Here is a 24,729-nt window from a genome sequence, read left to right on the forward strand (position 1 = left end):
GTACAAATGCCTACATCAGAGTTTCTTTGTTTCTATAGCATCAAATCTGAAGCTATCAACATGTGCTTTTTGTTCCCCACACTCATCTATCGAATATAAAAACAACTTTTTTCTTTTTTTTTAAAGATTTTATTTTTTTAATTTTTATTTACTTATAATAGTCACACAGAGAGAGAGAGAGAGAGGCAGAGACACAGGCAGAGGGAGAAGCAGGCTTCATGCACTGGGAGCCCGACGTGGGATTCGATCCCAGGATCACGCCCTGGGCCAAAGGCAGGTGCCAAACCGCTGCGCCACCCAGGGATCCCCCCCCCTTTTTTTTTTAAGTAGGCTCCAACCCAACAGGGAGTTGAACTTGGCCAAACCCACAGCCCCGAGATTGAGACCTGAGATGAAATTAAGAATCAGCCACTCAACTGACTGAGCCACCCAGGCAACCCTAAATACAACTTTTAATAGAGATGACACGAAAAAGTATTTTCTTTGGCATTTGTTCTAGTGCTTTGAAAATATTCTCTATAAGTTCTGAGCCTTGCTGATTCTCCTCACTCTCCACCTCTTCTTCTCACTCTTCCACATTCCTCACACCTGCAGGAAGGGTCATCAGAGTACCAACAAATGGGACACAGCATAGAACATCTAGAACCTGTATGTTATTTTCCTGGAAGGTATTTCTGTGTGTCTTTTATCAGAGAAAAACATTCACAAGCAAAAGAACTGTTCCGTAGGAATAGGGAGGTTCTCACCTAGATATTTTGATCTATATGGGGATATGGAAATATGCACCGACCTGTAGGACCAGCAGGTTCACAGTGAGGAGCAGGGCCGCTCCAAATCCCGTTCCCTTGATTGTCACTGGTGCAGAGGATGGTGCTCTCCCCAACGAGTTTGAAGATCATCCCGCTGGCTGGCTGGTAGTCACAAATGTAAGTAATTTCTTTTCCATAGGGAATGCGTCCCCAAGAAGTTCCAGTGTGGTGCCCGTTAGGGATAGATGGAGGATTTGGACAAAAGATTTCTAGAAAGAAAGAAAGAAGCAAGCACGAACTTTAGGTTGCATTAGAGTTTCAGTCAACATCATCATACAACCACGGTGCCCTGAGACTGTATTTTTTCCCTGAGAACACAACTAAGGTGGGTGGATTTAAATATGTAAGGCTTCTTCTGAGACAGAACTACCAGAAGTAAAACTTGAATTACAGCTTATTGCAAAAGCCTCAGACCATCCAGGTAGCTAAGATACATTCTGAAAAGCAACTAATTTCTTTTTCGGCCACTGTTGTCTGCCAGCTTGATGTGTGGCATAACGACAGTCCTGGGTTGATACTAGGGGCATCAGACAGATGAAGTTGGCCCTCAGAGATCTGAAGTTGCAAAGAAATCTTAGTGAATCTTTATGAAACATAGACTGTCATTTTCAGCCCAGATGTAAAAGTTTCTTGATGAACAAGACCATTATCATCAGTACCAATACCAAATACACAGTAGCGTCTTCAGAATCCACTGATTCTTATGGGGCTGTTCAGAGCCAGATTAAGTGCTCTAGGGAGCATGTTTTTTCCCCTTTTGTTTTTGTTTGTTTGTTTGTTTGTTTGTTTCATCCAAGTGACTGGCTGTCATTTCTTTCTGCTTTAAGTATATCTCTTTCTAGCAGTTCTCTCCCAAAAACTATTTTGATGCTTTGAGTCTGCAGTGACTTTAGGAACAGATACCCAGCCTGTCAGAAGTGTGTGAATAAACAAAGTGAAGGCCTTAGTATACCAAACACGATTCACTTCTCCTATCTGGATTTTTGTGTTTGTGTCTATCTAAAGCTTACTTATGTATTTACATTCAGATTACTATGTCTCGGGAAGGTAGAATTTGTTGGATATCTGAGTTTCATTCATATTGAATGTTCCTATAGTGTTCCATGGCAATCCCATAAGATGTCCAAATAGATTTCTAGCAAGATATTTTAACAAAATCCAGATTGAAAGGGTGGCTCACAAACAAACAAAGGTGGTTCTGTACATTACATTTCTGCGCACCTGTGCTTCAAAATGTAAGTGGCTAGTATCTTGGAGGCTGCTATGGATCCAAGGGAGTTGGAATCCAAGGGAATGGGATGGGTGGGGTGTTGGGGCACATTGCCCATACATGTTTGCTGCAATTGAGGAAAAAGCAAAACTGGAGAGAGCCAAGCATACTGGATACGCACCAAAGACAGCGCATTTGCAGAAGTCCAGCCAGCCTTACAGGAGAAGCAGGTGCCCATCCAGGCAGGACAGAGAGGAGTTTGGAGGCAGAGGAGAAGGAGGATCTTGAGGAACCCACTCCCAATTCGGGGCCAGTGACGTCCATCACAGAGGAGGAGAAAGTGGAAGCGATTGAGTGACCCACTGGACCCATTTCCCTCCAGCTGCACAGATTTCTGAGGGGAGACTTCTGCAAGTAGGGGAGGGAGGAAAGGGAGAGAGGCAGACAAGAATAACAAAGGGCACTGAAGGAGGCTGATCCCTGGCTATCAGCTTTGGGATCAGCAGGAGGTTGCTCTCAGACCTCTGGGAGTCCTGACTTGAGGATCCCCCTGGTGGGCTGTGGGCACCAACAACACAACGGGTGCTAAATCCAACCTCCCCCAACTCTGCCATCAGCTATTTCAAAGTGCTCCAGTGCTCCCCAATGCAGCCTGGAGCCAATGCAGGGAAAGAGGTACCAGAGACTTGAGATATATCGCTCACTTCTGGAAATCAAAGGAATGGTTTTGAATTCCAAGTGTTGAACTGCAATAAAGAAATAGGGTATGTGCTACTTCAGATGGGATGGCAGAGATACATTGCCAAACACTGTGAAAAAAAAAAAAAAAGAAAAGACACAGGAATATCATGTGGCAAAGAGGTAAAGTTGATTCTCCAGCAATTCAGCTCAGAGGCATGGAGTATTGCAATCGAAGTGATCATTCAAAAGAGCTATTAGGAAGGGATTCGGCGAGCTTCAAGAAAACTCAGAAAGGCATTTCAGTGAACTGAGGAATAAAATTACTGAATAGAGGGACACCTGGGTAGCTCAGCGGTTGGGCATCTGCTTTATTTTTTTTAGATTTTATTTATTTATTCATGAAGGACACACAGAGAGAGACAGAGGGAGAAGCAGGCTCCATGCAGGGAGCCCTACATGGGACTCGATCCCAGATCTCCAGGATCAGGGCCTGTACTGAAGGCAGTGGTAAACTGCTGAGCCACCTGGGCTGCCCGGGCATCTGCTTTAAGCTCAGGGCATGATCCTGCCGTCCCAGGATCGAGTCCCACATCGGGCTCCCTGCATAGAGCCTGCTTCTCCCTCTGCCTATGTCTCTGCCTCTCTGTGTCTCTCGTGAATGAATAAAATCTTTTTAAAAAATTACTGAATAGAGTTCTTTACCAAGATGTGGTATACATATGGGTAGAAAATTACTCCGCCATCAAAAAGAATGAAATGTTGCTCTTTGCAACCACGTTGATGGTGCTAGAGAACTATGCTAAGTGGAGTAAGTTCGAGAAAGACAAATGCCGTATGATCTCACCCATATGTAGAATTTAAGAAACAAAAAAGGTGAACATAAGATATGGGGAACAAACAAAAGGAGATAGAGGGGAACAAACCATAAGAGGCGCTTAATGACAGAGAACAAACAGGGTTGATGGAGATGAGTGGGGATGGGCTAGGTGGGTGATGGGTACTAAGGAGGGCACTCGTTCTGATGAGCACTGGGTGTTGTACATTAATGATGAATCACTGAATTCTACTCCTGAAACCAATATTGCACTGAATGGGAACTAACTAGAATTTAAATAAAAATTTGACAAAAAAGAACTCTCTATCAAAGAGACTGAAATTAAAAAAAAAAGAACCAGACACAACTAAACCACCCTTTTATTCATGCACAATAAAGTTTTCTGTATCTCTAAAACAAACAAACTGGACAGAAAGTCTGGAGATGACGAATTTAATGCATCAGTTGAAGAACAGATTAAAGAGTTTAGGAAAAAGGACAGATTAGATTGAAGAACAAATTAATAATCTAGAGGATAGAAGAGGAGAGAGAACTAGGAGTTTTAAGAATTGGTGAGACCCTATGAGAGATACTAGACGTGAGAAAAACAAATATAATTGGTCTCCTAGAAGAAGAAGAAAGGGAGAAGGGAACAAGAAGTGTCTTAAGAAAAATAGCAGCTGAGAATTTCCCTAACATGAGAAAGGCATTAAACATACAAATCCAGGAAGCTAATAGAACACTCTGGAACACCCCTATTATCTCATTGCAAAAAGACCCATCCGAGATATCTGGTGATGAAAGGCAAAAATCAATGATCAAGAAGGAATCCTAAAAGCGAGGAAAATCTTTACACTGCAGAGTGTTCACTCTCAAAGCAGGAAAGGAGAGCAGTTTTACCTGAGTTCAGATTCAGTGTTAGATAAATAACCTCCTAAAATAGAGAAACATCCAGAGGGCGATGTGGCACAGGACTCCAAATTGCAAGTATCTGAGAGACTACTCTCTGCAAGACGGATTGGATTTCTTCTTCATAACCTGGGGCAGACTTGGATGGAGCGGAGAGAATTAGGGCAAAACAACACTTCAACTCACTTTCACACATAGGTGCTTCCTTATCCCAAGTGACAGTACTGCCCAAGAGGAGACACGCAGCGGAAGGGGAGCCAATGAGTCGATACCTAGAAGCAAAGAATGAAAAATGATTCTACCCTACACTGGTTTCCTACTTAAGTCATCCTGAGGAAATCATTGCAGGTAGATGTTAGACATCGCAGGCAGATTAAGACACAGGAGATGTGTGAACCTCTGCATCTGCAAATTGGTCCTTTATTTCTAAGGACAAGTTTACATTCTCTTAACCACTTTCATCCATGTTGATTGCTAGTCCTTCACCACTGAATACAATAATTCCCTTCCTCATGGGACATTCTGTACTTGTCTTTAGGGAGCCTCCAAAGCTATTTTAGGGATGCCTGGGGTGCTCTGTCGGTTAAGCGTCTGCCTTTGACTCAGGTCATGATCTTGGGGTTCTGCGTTGGTCCTGAGCAGGGAGCCTGCTTCTCTCTCTTTCTTTGCTGCTCCCTTTGCTTACACTCTCTCTTTCTGTCCAATAAATAAAATCATTTTTTTCTTTTAAAGAGCTACTTTATCCCTGTGTACTTCCATTCCAGGAAATAATTGGCTCCTTGATTAACCGGGAAGATGTCTTATTAAAATAATCCCATTCTCTGGCACCTCCCCTAGAGACTTTCAATCATGTGGTACTCAAAATCTATCTGTTGAGTGAAGGATAGGATGATGGCTTTACGAAGAAGAGTCAAAGGTGAAACGCAGGGGTCCTTACCTATTGTGCCACAAAATCACTCAAAGTAGGTCACAAAGGTTGGAACATTTCATCATTCATTTTTATTTTTTAGGTATCTATACTGTCACTGTAAGAAATGTCATACAGGATATCCAACCGAGCTATTCACATGCTCCATGTAGAGTAGGGTTAACCTTGATGAAGATTAAGTAAAAGGTAAGGGGTCTAATGCAATGTCATTAAATAGTGAGTAGTTACAGGAACAGCTAGGAACTTGGCAGAGTCTGCTGGTATCTCTAGTACTACATTCCCCTTTCTTTCTTTCTTTTCTTTTTTTTTTTTTTTAAGATTTTTATTTATTTATGAAAAAAGGCAGAGTGAGCAAGAGAAAGCAGAGAGCCCCAGAGCAGGGGTGAGGGGAAGAGGCAGAGGGACACGCAGACTCCCTTCTCAGCATGCCATGTGTTGATGACATGTGGGAGTCCATCCCAGAGCCCTGAGATCATGATCTGAGCTGAAGGCAGATGCTTAACCAACCTAGCCACCCAGGTGCCCCCCCACTTTTTCAGTAGTGAGGGACCCTGTATTTTTAACTGGGCCATTGGCCACCTTCCTTGAAGATTCCCTACAATTTTGTATAGCCGTGTGAGTAGCAGGAACCTATGAAGACTTTCAATAGGCTGCAGATGATAACAAGTAGCTTACAGACATGATTCCTCAGCACATTCAAGTGTGCGTTAAACTTTGTCACAGAGAATGTAAGCTTTCTTTCTAGGAGCCATTTATGAAAGTTGTAACATATCACTCTGCAGAGTGTACTGCAGTGAATTAGCACAAAGGAGAAATCAAAACCGCTCTACACTCTTATTACAAAACAGTAACTCTAGGAATCAACAACCACAGAACAAATACAAAATCCAAAGTTTTGGATCTTGGTCAAAGACAAAAGTAAACTAGCCCTTGAATATTGTTACAGGATAACAATAACACATGATCAGTGAGTCATGTGCTCCAAACAGTGCTTTACAGGGACTCACTTACTTCATCTTTAAAATGATGCTTTGAAGTGAATATTATGCATAGAGCCCATTTTACAAAAGAGAAAACGGGGTTTAAGAAATCTTTCCAAATTCACACGTTAGATAGTAAGGTTAGAGTTTGAATAATGTTCATTGTACTCAACAGCCTTTGATGATAAACCTTACATTATTCAGTGTATTCAGTGTCTTCATCATAAGTGCTGATGCAAATATTAGTCTTCAAAAATTCCCGGGATGCTGATGCCAAAAGTGTTCTTAGAGGAATATTCAGTACTTTGGTTATTTGACAAGAAAAATATCAGGGGTGCTGGGTGGCTCAGTCCATCAAAAATCTGACCTTGGCTCAGGTCATGATCTCAGGGTCTTGGAATGGAACCCCACATTAGGCTCTGTACTCGGTGGGGAATCGGCTTGTCCTTCTGTCCCCAACCCCCATTCTCTCTCTTTCTCTCTCTCTCTCTCTCCACAAAATAAATAATCTTTTAAAAAAGAAAAAGCAAAAAGAAAATTTTCAAATACATGAACCCAATATTTTACTTTAGAATGTCTTCAAGGTTATATACATGAATATAAAGAAAGCTGATCTGGGGAATTAATAAAATCAATCAGTAAGTAAGAAAAATAGAATGAAATGATAAGTATATCTAAGAGGAGTTCCTTTAAAGTGGCTGGTTAAACAAATAGAATTTGGCCAATAGTGACTTGAGAAAATCATGCATCTACAGATACACATGAATGAGAAATTATTGTTATTATATATTTTGAAGAAACTTTATGAAGTATACATTATAAAATACTTTGCAAAAACGACTTCCTGTCTATCCTAATGAAATTGAAAACATCTGTGAAATGTGTCATTTTGTAGAAAAAATAGAATTTATTAGGATGTACTTACAAATAGGTGGGACAGCTGATAAACACACATCTGTCAGATTCCCTGTTTGCAATCTGTTTGGATACATACCTAGGATTGGAATTGCTGGGTCACGTGGTAATTCCATGTTAACTTTGGAATCACCGAACTGTTTTCCACAGCAGCTGCCCGAATTCACATGCCCACTAGCTATCCCACTAGCAGCCAAATGGATTCCATATTTCCCACATCCTGCCCTCACTTCATTAAAAAAACTATTATGATAGCCATCCTATTAGGTGTGAAGTGGGTTTGATGTGCATTTCTCTGATGACTAATAATGCTGAGTATCTGTTCTTGGGTTTCCTGGACATTTGTACATCCTTTTTGGAGAAATGTCTATTCCAATCCTTTGCCCAATTTTTAAAATTGCATTGTAAACATTTCTGTTGTTGCATTGCAGGACTTCTTTTATATTCTGTATAGTAAACCCTTGTCAGAGAAATGATTTACATTTATCTGTGGGCTCTCTTTTCACCTTCTTGATGTCTCATTGATGTGGACTGAGGCTACAGTGATTTGAAGGCCTGGTGAACTAAAAAATCAGAAGTTCTTATTGGTGGCAGGAGGGCGGTGATGAGGACAGAATCTATACTTTCCAGATACGGATTGATGCTTGTGTCCAATTTAACCAGCTCTCCCCTCTAAGGGTAGTTGAGCTCCACTGGCATCTGGGTTACATGTGCATTTTCAGATAAAAATCCTAGAGTCCAATAAAGTTCTGTGTTTGTCTCTGAATTTCTGGTGCCAACTGACAAGTAGTACACATTGTTTCATTGCTCCCTCTATGTTGAGGCAATGGTTTCTAGCATGGTTTCCTGGGCCAAGGAAAAGTTGAGGGCAAGAACTCCATTAATGTTCCCACTCAGTGTCCATGTTAATACTTTCACTTCCCAGAGCTGTTATGTTAAGACTTCCTCTCCAATCCCTACTTCAAGGTCCTCCAGCCCACCTATAGAACTGGCTGATCTTAGTTAAGAATGGCGCATGCAGGGTTCTGCTAGCATTTTTCCTTTTACTCATTTAGCACGCTGGTCTTTTTGATCCAGTGACTATCTTACCAGGTTTCAACAGGAGCCTGGTACCCTCCCCTCATTAAAATACAAATACAAAAAAAAAAAAATACAAATACAGGGATGCCTGGGTGGCTCAGTAGGTTAAGAGTCTGCCTTCAGCCCAGGGCATGATCTCCAAGTCCTGGGATCAAGCCCTGTGTTGGCCTTCCAGCTCAGCAGGGAGTCTGCTCTCTCTCTCTCTCTCTCTCTCCCTCTGTCTGTTCCTCCCCAAAACTAGTCCTCACTCTCTCTCTCTCTCAAACACATAAATAAAAATAAAATACGAACACAGATTGCTACTACTTTTTTTATATTCCTTTGATCATACGCCAGTGTTTGACTAACATGTCTATCCAGCAGAACTCTTTGCTAACTTTTTGAAATGCAGGGGATACTGTAGTTTGCTTGTGTTAGACTAAGTCAGAGATAGCCTTGTTGTTTGGAACTCATAACTCAGGGATAGTGCTCCCAACTCACCCTTCATTACAAGAGTAATGAACTGTTGATCCAAATTGAGTATCTGTGATTATTTGCACCATGCCATTGATGGGTTCTGGGGGAGTTCCACATGATTTTCCTGTGAGAAAGAAGCAGAGTTTGGGACTAGGTGTAGAGTTCAATTTACTTTTGTTTTTAAGTTTCAGCCTGGAGTGTAGCATACTGAACAGCCTGTCTAGGCTGATTGTGCCACAGGTTTGACCACTTTGAAGACATTCGCCGTACAAGCCCAGAATCAAGCAGCTAGAGAGCACTGCTTTTTAAAGGACTACTCCTGAATCACCCGATAGAATTCATTTATGGATAAAGAATAGTTTTCTCATCCCATCAGCCTCCATCAGAGGCCTTGAAATTTGGGATTTCCCCTCCATCTTGCTTTGTCAGACACCATTCCCTGTGTCCTACATACTTTTCTTTTGTGTCCCTATTTCATTCTAATCCTGGTATTAGCCATCAAAGGCAAACACCGGGGAATGGAAATTTTGCCTGTGATTTCTTTTTTTTTAATTATTTTTTTAATTTATATTTTAGGTGATTAACATACAGTGCAATATTGGTTTCTGGAGTAGGATTCAGTGATTCTTCGCTTACATACAACAGCCAGTGCTCATCATAACAAGTGCCCCCCTTAGTACCCATCATGTCCATTGCACACCCACCTCCCTCCGTCAATCCTTGGCTTGTTCTCTGTCATTAAGTTTCTTGTGGCTTGTTTCCCTCTCTGCTTTTTCTCTTTTCCTTATTCCCATATGTTCATCTGTTTTGTTTCTTAAATTCCACATGTGGTAGTTGTCTTTCTCTGACTGACTTATTTCACTTAACATTTTACACACTAGCCCCATCTATATCTTTGCAAAAGGCAAGATTTCATTCTTTTTGATGCCTGACTAATATTCCATTATTTATATACATATATGTATATGTAGGTACCATGTCTTCTTTATCCATTCATCAGTCTGTGGAAATATAGGCTTTCTATAATTTGGCTATTATTGATAATGCTGCTATACATATTGGGGTGCATTTGCCCCTTTGAATTAGTATTTTTGTATCCTTTCAGTAAATACCTAGTAGTGCAATTGCTGGGTCATAGGATAGTTCTATTTTTTTTTTTGTGATTCCTTTTGTGAGAGACATTCCTGCAAAATAAATGTCGAGTCAAGGTGTGGAGACTCCAGGCAAGAAGAAAGGCTGACCTGTAAGTCTACACTCAATTCACATATCTTGGACAAACTTCAACATCTTGCCTGCAAAAGGTGAACGTATTATATCGGATCCCACAGATGCATTGACGTACATGAATTAGCTCCCAGGATGGTGTTACTCACGTCTACAGATATCTTTGGCACTCGACCAGACCAAGTTTTCTAAACAGGTGATAAAAAACGTATTCTCAGAATACCCAGGCAGACATTTATAATTCAAAGACGTCCCAATTGGAAACTCAGACTCATTGATCGCGGTCGCAGGCTTGGCAAACGGAAACTCCTCTGGAGCTTTACAATAACCTGGAGAGCAAAACCACAGGAATTCCAGAGTGAGCAGAGAGACTTCCACCCTACCTCCTCATGCTTTCCAAAGAACTGGTAGATGGGCTCACAGAAACAGAGACTTAAAATAATAACAAGCTCTTCTTCCCCATCAAGTTACCTTAGGATGAGGCTTTCCAACAGCATCTACTCATCAGGAAATTTTTGCTACTTGGAAGACTATTCCCTTTCAGGCCTTTTTGTTCTTGTGTTACCAAAGCAAGAATTTTAGCTAATGGTTTCATGTGTCAGGTCTATCAGACTGCCTGCGTGTAGAGTTAACCGTTCCTATCCACCTTTATTGGTGTTAAGGAACACGTGGTTTTACCTTCTCTTTCCATTTATTCCTCCTGACGTCACTCTGAGTGTGTCCACCATAAACAGTCTCCCTGGCTGAAAATAGCAGTCACTACTTGTAGTGGGTTGAATGATGACCATCCCCCCAAAGTATATCCATTCAGTACCTCACAATGGAAACCTGGAATAAGGGTCTTTTCAGGTATAATTAAGGTAACAATCTCAAGATGTGATCATTTTTGAAAGGTATATTTTCTTTTGAACTGAAAGGTATTTAAAAATCATTTATTTCCTTGGCAAATTCTATTTAAAATTGATATTTGTAATGCTTTTGTCATATATATATATATATATATATATATATATATATATGTATATATATATATTAGCTTTTCTTTCTCTGGATTACTTGTGCTTACTGTTTTAGGAGAAGCTTTAAATAGTGTGATTTAGAGAATAAAATTTCTAAGGAAAAATGAAAAAAGAAAAAAAGATGAGATGGATCTTCCTAGATTACCCGAGTGGGATCTAAATCCAATGACTGGTGGTGTCTATAAGAGAAAGGACAGGGACATTTGCGACATAGGGACAAGGAGAGAAGGCATGTGAAGACAGGGGCAGGGATTGGAGTGCTGTGTACAAGGCAAGAAATGCCAGGAACCACCAGATGCTGAGAGAGAGAAAGAAGGATTCTCCTCTAGAGTCACTGGAGGGAGTGCAGTCAACTGCTTGATTCCAGACTTCAAGTCCCCAGATGTGCGAAAAAATACATTTCTGTTGTTGTAAGCCATCTAGTGTGTGGTAACTTGTATGGCAGCCCTAGGAAAATAAGATACCACTCTTCTCCTTCTGATGCTAAGTCACATCTATTTAAGGACAAGGACAAAACAGACTAATCCACCAGGCAGCTTCATCTAAAAAGCTATGTCTTTTTTATGAGAGGGTGTATTGTGTACCGCATTGTTTGAACAGAGCCTATACTCAGCCACCTCCTTTATTTTGGAGGAGTTAGCTTCCATTTGCCCATTCAATCAGTAAGCATGGCCCGTGGCCTAGGTAACTGCATTTAAAGAAATCTCACTGGATTCTATAAGGATTCTAAAATAACCACCCAGCTGGAAGAGGAGGGAGAGCAAAGAAAGGTTAAATGCCTTTCAGCATGTGTTGCCTTTTGTCATTGGGTTCCTTCTTTCTCGCATGCAGTATTCTAAGTCTGGTGCCACATCCCCAGCATACTTCTGCTTCTGTCTTGGAAAGGCCCCCAGTCAGGCCTCAAGAACCAGGTAAGGTAACCTCCAGTCCTCAGGAAGAAACAGACTCTTCCTTTTTGTAACTCTTTCCTTGAGCTGATCTTTCCTTGCTTCTAACTCTCAGGATGGAAAAGTTCAAGGACAAAGATTAAGGTGGGGCCCAGAAGCCAGCTGACAAATGGGCATACTTTGAGTGTGGGTCCTAAGCTACAAAGGTAGAGTTACTTAGTGGATTCAGTATAGAACTAGTTAAAGCCTTAGCTAAATAATATCCACATTTCCAGTTTTAGCCTTTGCATGCCCACGAACTAGAGGGAAGTGTATCAGTTATCCTAGCTTTGGTTAGTGCTCATAACCAGCTGTTCTCATGTCCTCTCCATGAATACATTTTTCTTCTAGATTTATACACGGTGTTTACTACCTACCTCTCACCTTTCCCTCTCTCCTCTCACCCCAGTCTGCTCATCACTGCACCAAAGAAGAGTTCTTCACATCTTATTATTCACACCCTCTTGGTACTTTGGAAACATCTGTTTCCACTATGGCATGGAACTGAGACACTTGATCTTATGAAAATGCTGAACTCACAAACAGACACCATAATCTTATAAAAATAGGAAGGATCACGGCCAGATGTTCTGAATCGATTTGGCGTACGTGGGTACTGACCAGCAGGACCAGCAAGTACACAGTGAGGGGCAGGGCCGCTCCAAATCCCATTCCCTTGATTGTCACTGGTGCAGAAGATTGTGCTCTCCCCAATGAGTTTGAAGATCATCCCTCTGGTTGGGTGGTGGTCACACGTGTAAGTAATTTCTTTTCCATAGGGAATGCGTCCCCACGAAGTTCCAGTGTGGTGCCCGTTAAGGATAGATGGAGGATTTGGACAGAAGATTTCTGGAAAAAAATACAAGTGTTATAGGTTACATTAAAATGTTTATATTTTGATCTGAGTTTTCCACAATTATGGGATGCTGTGACTGTGTTGCCACTTAAATATTTAAACTCTGAAGGATAATATAAATCACAAAGTAAATATATTAGGGCTTTGCTGAGATGCTTCTAAATGAAATGACACTGAAATCAGAGTCCAGATCTCTTTGGAGAGTTAAAGCTTCTGGATAATTGAGAGCTCATTCTTTAAAATAGAATAAAATCTTCTTAACTCCATTGAGAAGAAAATTATCCATTAATTCTACAGGAATTTTTTTGAGGATCTACTCTATATCAAGTACTATTTCAAGTACAAGATAGACAAAATCTTTTTTTTTTTTTTGACAAAATCTTTTGACATCAAGGATCCTCACTCCAGAGAAGTCTTTCAAAATATATTATGCACTTACTATTCGTCTACCAGTGACTTAATCTTTCCTTGATGACTTGCGGCTCTTATGCTCAAAAACAAAATGAATGGTTATAGTAATGTCATCACAATGAGTGAAACATCCCAGTGCTCATATGCATGCTTTGGAAGATGCAGAAATATTATGACTTTTGAGATATTTATTGGTTTTTACAGGGATTTTTTTTTCTCACTGAAAAGATACACATTTCTTCCTTTGAGTGTAACTATCTAGAGAAGCTTCTTTCCCCTCTGATTTGATCTGTATTTGGGAAGAGGCTACAATACCTTGAAAGAATTATGAATAAACTAATCAAAGTGGAATAGCTTAACCAATGTTTATACTCTAGTAAGTGATTTTAGGTGCACTTAGGTTCGTGGGAGAATTTTTTCTTTGTTTCTTGCATACCTCATAACTATATTCCAGGGTAGTTATGATTTTCAAATGGCTGACTTCCAGATATGAAGGATGGAATTATCAAGTTTCATTATATAAATCAGTACAAAATTTTCAAACAACTCTAGAGTAAAATATACATTTGAAAAAATTCTATTAGAAACATATATTTTTCAAAGTTATGATCAAAGATGAAGCAGTATCCTGTTTGATTTAATGAAGAAATAAATAAATAGATTGAATATATTAGTAGTGTTTCTGTTAACACATTATATTTCTGTCCTCTTAAAAATGAATATAAACAACAGGAATACAAAGTCTTTGTCTTGTTTACCAGTGTATTCCTAATGTCTAATTATTTTATTGCATTACCCTGGTTTTTTCTTAATAACATTTGATATTATTTGAAATAGTCTATTTAAAATCGTGTTTGCTTGTTATTTTTAAAGATTTATTTATTTTTTTTTAGAGAGAAAGAGAGCACAAACATGGTGGGGGGCAGAGGGAGAAGGAAAGAAAATCTCAAGCAGACTCCGAGCTCAGTGCAGAGCCTGATGTGGGGCTCGATCCCGTGATCCTGAGATCAGGAGCTGAGCCAAAACCAAGAGTCTGACGCTTAACTCACTTTGCCACCCGGGTGCCCCTGTTTTTTTTTTTGTTTTTTTGCCTTTCCTTCTACACACGAACATAAACAACATGAAAACAGAGTCCTAGTCTGTCTTGTTTACAGGTGTATTCCCAGTGTCTAGAAGACTGAAGACTTCTGAAGACTTTTGAAGACTCAAAAAATTTTGTTGAAAGAATGAGGCTAGCAATGAATAGATGATCGAGGGAAGGATAGAAATGTTGAAGTGGAACTCACATTTTTGACAGGAAAAATGTTTCAGGATCTCCATTTCCCTCTATCTATGAAGTATTTCTCTCAACTTGTAGCACACATTATGCTTATAAACATTTATAGGATGATAACCAAAACATATGGTGCTCAGATTTATCTCCCCTGGAAACAATCTTTGCAACAAAGGAATGTTTTGATCAAAAGTGAAGTTAAACAAAGGGGCAAGTATTAGATAATTTTATAAGCAAAACACAGTAGACAAACAAAACAAGAAGGGAGGTGCAGACCTGAACAGACATTCCTTGTACTCACGTTCACACACAGGAACACTGTTATTCCAAAGGCTTTCCGTTCCAACCAAGACACAGTAACTAGCAGAACTCCCCTGTAAGCGGAACCTGAGGAGCAAAAGCAGTAGTGACCGGGTGAGCCCACCTTTTCTCTCTCCCCTTTGCAGAAATACAGTTGAATGCCTATGTTAAAGCCCAGGTGACAAAGCTCAGCTCACTTGCTTTCTCAGTGGATAGAAGCTCCAAGATCAAAACATTTGGAAAGATTGACGTTTCCAATGAGGACAGAGCAATAACAACTGTCTCCGGTTTTCAACCTTTAGGAGGTCACCTGTCCCGCCTGCCCTCCGACAGCTCCCTGTTTGTCTCTATAAGGAACTCTGTTCTCTAAGGCAAACCATAGCATTTTCCTCTTTTCATGGAACCAGGGGGAAAAGAACTCCCCGATTCAAGTAAATCAGAAAACATGAAGAAAAACATCAGAGACTATTGTTTTTTTTTGTTTTTTGCCAACACATTCAGAATGTTCCTGAATGACACCTGCAGCATATCCACATTATCAATGGGTAAAACCACATTATCTAGGAAACATAAGAAAAGGTGAGAAGAGAGGATTCTCTGGAGGATCATCCTCCTTAAACATCTGGCTTATTGTCAGCCCAGTGGCTGCTTGTATTGCCTCCAGGTCTCTGTTGGGTGACAGATGCCTGCCAGGCATCCCTGGAATATATTGAGAACACTTGCTCCATCGTCCATGCTTTCTGCCTGTCAATGGTGTTGGAACATAATACCAAGATCATTTAGATTCCCATAATTGGTTAATGACATCACTTGAAACATGAGCATCCGTCTTCATGCTCCTTCAACACAGCCTGATTCTAATTAGATGATATATAATTAGATTTTAAAATACTCCTATTTACTCTTTCACTCCAATTCCAAATTCCACTGTGGATTGGTTTAAATTTTTCTTGACAAATTCTCACATGTTACTTATCAATGACTTTCTTTTATATACCAACCTTTTTTTTTAAACAACCCCTCTGCAATATTTATCTCCTCATGCCTCCAGGTCACTCCAGGTCTCCTCATGCCTCCAGGTCACTTTTTATTCATTCATGTAATGTTTAGATATTCAAGATCTGTTGTCAGACCTGCTGCTCATTATATTTATCAAGTTTCCTTTTTAAGCATCTGTTCATGGTTCTGTCTGGCTCCTACCATCCTTCCCAGTCAGGGTTTCAGATATTAGTCCTCTTGGGAACTTCTTTTCTGTTAGGCAGCTTGCTTTTTGGATAGATTCCCCACCTCCCACCCCCCACCCCATTGCCCCTGGTGTCAGCATATCGGCATCAAGCCCTGAGACTCTTGTCTCTAGGCCGGGTCACACTCACCCCTCATCACACACGAAGGACACTTTTGCCCCAAGTTGAAGACTAATTGGAAAGAGCACATGACCATTAGGGAGTTGGTCCAGGAAGTCAGCACATGATTTCCCTAGGAAAATAGCAACAACGGCAACAAACAGAAGTAAGACTACCATGTGAGGAACAAAAAGACTGGCCTGCAAACAAGTGAAAGTGAAAGTGTAGGCACCTTCACATCTTGGGGCTGCTGGGCTCCAGTCTCCCTGGGGTGTACAGCGCAGAGAAGCAGCCCCTTGGAGCTCATAGCCAGGCTCACAGCTGTAGAACACTTCCTGTCCGGGGGCAAAACTGTCCTTGTTCCTTGCGCTGTGCTTACCGTGGAAAATTTCTGGAGGTGCCTGACATGCTGCGGAAAGAACAGGGGCAAAGTATCAGTCAGTTAGGGGAAATGTCTTTTGCTAAACTCTTACCCTTACCAGGAGGTAGGACCTCATCCTTAGAGGAGTTCAAGTGTAACAAAGGAAATCAAATGATACTCCCGCCCCCACCCCCCCACCCTGTTACTGCTATAGAAGTGAAGCATATGGCAGAGATGTAGCCAAAGATCTCACAGCTAGTAAGAGGCAGATGATTAGAACTGAGTTCTTCCCAGCACAAGGTAAAATGCATTCCCAGAGAAGGGAGCCCTTTCTCTAGTGTTGGCTATTCAACATGGAATTATCAGCCCTATTGTAAAGGAGCGCTATGAAGCGGAGCTGAGATGATGCATTTAAAGTGCTTATTGTACAGCTGATTAGAAAGTCCACTTCAGCTTTCAGTATATTTGAGAGAGACTGAGCTGGTGTTTTGCTCTGAGAATTGCTCAATACGAGATTCCCTTTCAAAATGAAGGCGCATATGCATAAGTGCACACACCTATACAAGCCTACACGCTTTCTTAATTTCATGCTTCATCTCCCCAGATTGCCTCACACCGCTCACCATGCATCCTTCTTCTGGAACAAACACTGATCGGGATCCTGATCCTCTCTGACAACTCATGCCTTTTGTAGATCCCTTCAAAGCCTCAGTCGGACTCACCCCTAGTGCAGCTTGGCAACTCCGGCCCCCATTTGTTTTGGCGTTGGCAATACACGTTGGAGGGTCCTTCCATGACAAAGCCAGGCTTACAGATAAACCTCACGGTTTCATATAAGAAAAATAAACTTTTGTTCTCAGATATCCTTATAGCATTTTCAATGTCTGGAGGTGTGCATCTATTAAGTACAATGCACTGAGGGGGAAGGTCGCTCCACGTGCCAACTCGATTGTCTTCGCTGGTACAATATATTGATGGGTTGCCCACAAGCTCATACAGCTTTTCCCCTCTATGTCCAGTATTGCAGCGATAGGTCACCACGGTTGCATATGGAAAATATTCTCTGTTGGTGCTAAGGAAATCTCCATTGGCAATGTCCGGGGGTGGCTCACAATGAATAGCTGGGAAAAGAGACTGCAACTTAAATCATAGTGAATTAAAAAAACTAGTAAGAGTCATCCAATGAGTATAACTATTTTTACATTTGCTATTTGTTTTAATCTTGGATAACATATAGATACATTTTTACAAAGCTGTAATTTAGGTGGGCATAATAGCATGCTTTCTGCCTTTCCTACTTACACTATTTCCTATAAGCATATGCATTTAAAAAAAACCCCACATACTTTCAATTTTAAATAGCTCTTTGATCATATTATTATTATACCATAGTTTACACAGTTTTCCCCTACTCCTTTCCACTGGCCTTAATTTCCATTTTTGTTATTAGCTCAGTATAGCTTAAAGAAAATAAAAAGACCCTTGCTAAAAGAAAAAAATGGAAGAGGAAACAACCCAGATACACAAGAGTAGGAAATATAATTCAAATATATTTGCATATGTATAAGAAAATTATATGAAACTGCCCAAATGTTAAACATTTTGAAAATCTAAGTGATATAAATAGAAATATAAATTACCAATATTCATTCAAGAAAATGTAGAAAGCTAGAATGGAGAAGAAACTTGTAACAATAGAAAAAATATTTTACATAAAAGTTCTATCAAGTTACTTTCAGGTAATACATACTTCCAAACGTAATTTCAAATGTCTCGCAAAATGTAAAAGACAGAAAACTTACCAACTCATTTTATCAAGCCTAAGTTTGATATCACAACACGATACCCATGTAGAAGTGATCATATATTAGTCCACAAAACACCCTCCATACATTTGAACATGTAGAAGTAGGACATAGTACATTGTATTACTGTAATACCATATAACTAAAACTAAGCAACTTTATCAAAAACTCCCAAACAGGGCAGCCCAGGTGGCTCAGCGGTTTAGCACCGCCTTCAGCCCAGGGCATGATCCTGGAGACCCAGGATCGAGTCCCATGTTGAGCTCCCTGCATGGAGCCTGCTTCTCCCTCTGCCTGTGTCTCTGCCTCTCTCTCTCTGTGTCTCTCATGAATAAATAAATAAAATCTTTACAAAAAAACAAAACAAAACAAAACAAAACAAAAAACTTCAAAACACTTGTAATTGAAAATAAAATTTCTTGGGGCTCCTAAGTGACTCAGGTAGTTAAGAATCCAACTCTTGGTTTCCGCTTGGGTCATGATCTCAGGGGCCTGGGACGGAGCCCCACATTGTGCTCTGTGCACAGTGGGAAGTCTGCTTGAGGATTCTATCTCCCTTTCCACATGCCCTTCCCCCACTCACTCTCTCTTTCTTTAAAAATAAATAAATACATCTTTTAAAAAATAAGTAAAAATAAAAATTCTTAAGGAGGCTTCTCCTTCTGGTAAGGGTAATCTTAATAATTCAAATCCAACATCACCCTCCTTCCATTTTCTCCCCCCAAGAAAGACTAGAAATGCTAGATAAAATATAAAATATATCTGTGAATGCACCAGAAAGTTAATAAACTAATGAAGCATCACTGGACTATGATCTGATAGAAGATAAAAATCTAGGTGAGAGTCAGGCATTTGGATTGCTCTTCTGCTGGAAGGTTGGCTGAATTGAGAAGGGGCATCTGAATGGTGAGTAGACTTTTGATAGTTTGATGGAGTCAAGGAACAAAAAATGGAGTCCAGGTCCTGCAAAAGTGGAAGCCTTGGTAACACCTTCTGATGTATACTGGGACCTCGAAGCAATAGGCCCTGGGGCTTAAGATTATTGGAGTTGTTCCTCAAGCACTGTAGGTGGCCCAGAAAAAAAAAAGTTTCTGAAATTGAATGAAAATGGTCCCAGATTGCTAGTGTCCCCAGGTTTCTGAAGAAATTGCAACAAAAATCCTTCCTGAAGAAGGTTGATTATCTAAGATCTTGAATTTATTTCCACAGAAAGGTTTTCAAATATAATTCCTGACATACAATCAAGGTTCACCCATTACTGAAAGAGAAAAAATAACATGAAGAAGAGCCAGCATAATCACTGACAACAGAAACTGAACCATTAGGACCCCAGATGTTGGAGTTTTTACTCACAGATTTAAAATAATTACGTTTATCTATTTGAGGATGAAATATATAAAACTTGAACTGTTGGTAAGAACTAGAAGCAAAAACAGCAGGGCAAATTTTGAAGGGAACCAAATACAAGTTTTTATAGTTGTAAAATACAATTATTGAAATGAAGAATCTGATAGAATTAACAGCCAGTAAGACACGGTTAAATAAAAATCAGTGAATTGGAAGCTAGGACAGAAGGAAATATCCAGAATAAAACACAGAGAGACAAAAGGATCAAAATATGACAAAAAGAATAATAGACTTATAGGATAGAGGGATGAGGCCTACCACATGTTTAAATGAATTCCCACAATGAAAGGAGAAAGATATTAGAGCAGGAACATTTGAAGTAATGACTCAGAATTTTCCAAAACTGATGAAAGACATCATTGAACCACAGATTCAAGAATCCATACAAACTCAAGCAATACAAATATTTAAAAAATCTTTAGCTTGACACATCATAGTAGTATTGTAAAAAAAAAAAAAAATCAAGAGCAATTACCTTTAAAGGCAGCCAGAAAATAGAGATGATAACTCTTAAAGAAACCATACTTAGAAAGATATTTAAAGAACTTATTGTCAGAAGACCTACACTACAAAAATGCTAAAAGATAATTTTTTAGATTGAAGGAAAATAGTGTCATAAAGAACTGATAGAACAGCAATACGGAGGAAACATAACTGAAAGAGTATGTTTAAGTATAAATAAATACTGTTTTTATAAAAACAATAATGTCTTGTGAGATATATGTAAAAGTACAAAAATTAACACAGTGAAGAAGAAACAGGACATGATCATCTTGATAGATACACAGTGATAAATTAGAGTATAAATTCACAATTAATCTTTTCTCAAGTTAGGAATAAAAGTGTATTTCCTTAATCTGATAAAGAATATCTCCCCCAAACCTTCAGTAAACACTATGCTTTATAATGACTATTAAAAACTTAATATCATCTCTTCCATTCAACATTGTATTGGAGGTTCTAGCCAATGCAGTAAAGCAAGAGAAATTAATAATAATAAAAAAAAATACGAGAAAGGAAAGGATTAAAACAAAGGATAATTATTCACCAGTGAATGATTATTGATGCAGCTTATCCAAAAGAATATACAGATACACTATTGCATTTATAAGTAAATTTAGCAAGATTGCTGGGTCCAAGTTCAAGTGATTGCATGTTTAAGAAACAATTAGGAAATGTTACATTTTCCAATGTCTATGATGTAAATCGGCAAATATTATTGAAAGAAATTGAAGAAGATTTAAATAATGGAGAAATATATCATGTCCGTAAATTTAAAACTCAAATATGTGAATATGTTAATGGTCCACAAATTGATTTACTGAGTCAAGAAAGTCAATACAAATTCCAGTAGGATTCTTTTTGTGGAAACTGACAAGCTGATTCTAAATTTTATCTCAAAATGCAAAGGGCCAAGAATTACCAAGTAAATTTTGGAAGAACTGCATGGTTAGGAGATATGCCACCAGATGTCAACTCTTAATATAATGCTATAGTAATGAAAATAGTGTGATAAATAAACCAGAGGAACAGAACCTCTCTGAAATGTCACCTGATTTATGGTATTATACTATTGCATTGTGATATACAAAAAATGGTTTTTTAAGTAAATGATATTAGACGAATCACTTATCCATTAGGAAAAAAAACAAACAAAATAAGCAAACAAATTTCTTGACCACACTCCACACCATACAAAAGTAAACCTGAGATACATCACAGACTTAACTTGGAAGATAAAATTATGGGCAAAGATTTCTTACGTAGAACACAAAGTAGTGACCAGAAAGGGTAGACTTAGTAAGTCTTATTAAAAGACACTATTAAAATGTATATTTTCTATCATCAAAAAACATCATTAAGGAAGCAAGAAGATGAGTTTTAGCCTGGAAGAAAATATTTGTGTTACATTTATTGGAAAATCTGAGAATGTATAAAGAATTTCTACAAAACAATAAAAGAGATAAACCAGCACCCAGGAGCCCAGAAATTATAAAATATTATGACCAAGTTGAGTTATTCCAAAAAGGTAAAATTGGAATTCAAAATCAGTTTGCCTTTGAAAAAGTAATTAAAACAATTCATTACAGGGACACCTGGGTGGCTCAGCGGTTGAGCGTATGCCTTCAGCTCAGGTTGTGATCCTGGGTCCGGGGATCAAGTCCTGCCTTGGGCTCCCTGACAGGAACCTGCTTCTCCCTCTGCCTATGTCTCTGCTGCTCTCTCTGTGTCTCTCATGAATGAATGAATGAATGAATGAATAAAATCTTAAAAAAACCCAATTCATTATATTAAGAGAGCTATGAAGAAACAATATGATTATTTCAATATATGTAGCCAAAGTACCTGAAGAACTTCAACATGATTTAATGATAAAAAATTCTTAGCAATGAGGAATATTAGGAAATTTCCTTTATCTGAAAATGGGTATCTACAAAAAGCCTATAGCAAACAATAGAAATATTTCAATCTTTCCCTTTGAGATGGAGAACAAGACAAGGATACCTTCTATCCCCATCAATGTTAAATATTTTAGTGGTGGTCCTAGGTAATATATGAAGGAAATAGAAATAGAGAAAGAGATGGAGGAAGGAAGGAAGGAAGGAAGGAAGGAAGGAAGGAAGGAAGGCAGGAAGGAAGGAAGGAAGGGAGGCAGGCAGGAAAGAAGGTAGGGAGGGAAGGAAGAAAGAGTTGATTGGTTGCTTCTTTCTAAGTGCACTGGAGAATTTAAGAGAAAGAAAATACTTTAAATTCCTGCTCAAGGTCTGGCTCTGAAAGCTTCTATTATCTGCCCTAAAAGAAACACATGCACTCTGTAGCCACAGAGCCAAGATTTCTGAAGAACAAATCCAACATCTAATCCTGTGGCTGGATTCCAAGGTAAATTGAATTCACAGCTTAACAGGGTCTCTTATGTTAAAGTTTGAGCATTGATTGGGAGAAAGAGGACTCTAAAAATTGAGATGGAAAAAAAATTGAGATGGAGCTAAGTGGGCAGAGTCTAAGGAAGCTGAATACCTTGAACCTGGAAATTCTGCTGAGCTTTCTTTGCTAGAAGCAGCAGCCTCTCCTCCCCTGTCTGAGGAGGTAAGCCTCCCCTTGTGCAAAGAAACTCTGATCATCTCTCCTGAGGTAGCTGCCCTGATAGGGTTGCCAAAAAGAATACAGGATATCCAGTTAAATTTGAATTTCAAATTTAAATTAAAAAAAAACAATGAAAAATTTCTAAGTATATCCCAAGCATTTCAAGGTACATATTTAGAATGCAAAAATATCTGTGGCTTACCTGAAATTCAACTTTAACTGGATATCTTGTATTTTTATTTACTAAATCTTGCAATCCAAATTTCAGGGACTTCTGATCTTCCTCAGGACCTACCCTTGCTACTACACATTAATTCTGGTCCTTTAACCTGTTCTAAATCCTGGTAGACTTGGAAGTGGAGTTAGGAGGTGTTGTGGGAGGGAGTACAAATTATGACCTGCAAGAAGGCACACACACACAAAAAAAGAATTAAGATTGTGAATTCAATGTTGTTAGAGCATGACTTAGATTAAATGAAGCTGAAATACAAGAACTTTCTTAGTGTACCCTTGAAGAAGAAATCCTATGGCTTTGGGATTTAGGAATGCCATAATGGACTTATGTGAGCCCCCTGTTTGTCCACTTCCTATGTGCAGGTGTGGGGGGCGGGTGTTGCAAGAGAGACTTTTTATCCTTTCACCCAGGGCTTTGAGAAATACATTTCATGCAGAATTTTCAATATCCTTGAAAAACTCTGTGATGGTTATTCTCTGTAGGCCGGGAATGACATTGGGAACTTTGTTATTGAGCTTGGTTTCCTAAATTCAATGGAGACAGAAGACCTCAGGATGGCAGAAGCCAAGTGGCAGCACTTAATATCCGGAGACAACTGAAACAGAAATCGGAATAATTTGCCTGCAGAGATCTTTGTCCCTGGCTAATTGTTGTGGAGCTTCTAAAACTGAAATAGATGAAGAGTGGAGTAAAGTATTATTTGTTGGGTAAAAGCAAAAGAGATCTAGGTCTGACATGAATCACTCAAAACAAAACAAAACAAAAAAAAGTTATGGTTTTTTTGTCAACCAGCTCCCAGACTTGAGAGCCCATTGATAGACCTAGAGCAGCTCAGATAAATAGGAGACAGGATCTTCTTGAGAAAGCATGCTGCTACACAGCCAAAACGTGTACCAGAAGTTTCCTCCCACCTCCACTAAGGAGCTTTGAAGCCATTCACCAAAGTTTAGATATAGGAAAAGTTACAGAATTAGAATAGAAATAGAAAATGAAATAGAAATGAAAATCTAGGAGTAGATATAGGTGTATTATTTTTAAATAAAGAGATCTACCAAGATTACTGTTTTGTCATCTGATTTTTTCACATAAAAGTATATAATTAACATCTTTGTATGTCATTAATTGCTTCTCCGTGACATCAATTTTTATTTTAGCTGAATAACATTCCAGCGTATGGATGTATTTCTTCTCCTTCTCTTCCTCCTCCTCCTCCTCCTCCTTCTTCTTCAGTAGGCTCTGCACCCGGTGTGGAGCCCAACATGGGGTTGCAACTCACTGCCTTGAGATCAAGAGCTGAGCTGAGATCAAGAGTCAGATGCTTAACTGACTAAGCCACCCAGGTGCTCCTGGATGTATTTCTTCTAATTATGTATGGCTATATTTTATGTTTTATGTTTCTTAAGGAATTCTCTAAAATCATTTCTAACACGACTTTCTTTCTATCCAAATCATAGCTTGAAACATTTAGGTTACTTTAACCTTTTTTCTCTTATAAAGAATGAGGCAATGAAAAGTTTATAGTGGACTTCTAGTAAAAATTTGTGTTTATTTTCCAAGTATAAATTCTAAGAAACGGGTCAAAATATATGCCCATTTTGAGGCTTATAATACATGGTGCCTTTCAAGAGGTTTTGTGGAACTCTAAGTATGTGAAAGTGTTGATTCATTCACAGCTTCACCAACCTTGGAGAGGTTAAAAAAAA

General features: G+C 39.2%; 1 protein-coding gene across 3 annotated transcripts in view; it reads right to left on the reverse strand.

Moving 5' to 3' along the window:
* The window catches only part of CR2 (complement C3d receptor 2), a 101,198-nt gene that overhangs the window by 18,247 nt on the left and 58,222 nt on the right, over positions 1-24,729 (reverse strand). For all 3 annotated transcript variants that reach the window (XR_012033277.1, XM_072831228.1, XM_072831227.1), the window contains 9 exons: positions 17,218-17,616; positions 16,367-16,543; positions 16,165-16,267; positions 14,793-14,878; positions 12,573-12,800; positions 10,156-10,335; positions 8,807-8,906; positions 4,610-4,695; positions 791-1,018 (listed from right to left, as the gene is read on the reverse strand). Coding sequence is in view for 2 of the 3 variants with exons in the window: in XM_072831228.1 (XP_072687329.1) it covers positions 791-1,018; positions 4,610-4,695; positions 8,807-8,906; positions 10,156-10,335; positions 12,573-12,800; positions 14,793-14,878; positions 16,165-16,267; positions 16,367-16,543; positions 17,218-17,616 (1,587 nt within the window). In the remaining variant the exon portion in view is untranslated. The remainder of the gene's footprint in view (positions 1-790; positions 1,019-4,609; positions 4,696-8,806; positions 8,907-10,155; positions 10,336-12,572; positions 12,801-14,792; positions 14,879-16,164; positions 16,268-16,366; positions 16,544-17,217; positions 17,617-24,729) is intronic.

This window comes from Canis lupus, chromosome 6, assembly GCF_048164855.1.
Source record: "Canis lupus baileyi chromosome 6, mCanLup2.hap1, whole genome shotgun sequence".
Classification (NCBI taxonomy): Eukaryota; Metazoa; Chordata; class Mammalia; order Carnivora; family Canidae; genus Canis; species Canis lupus.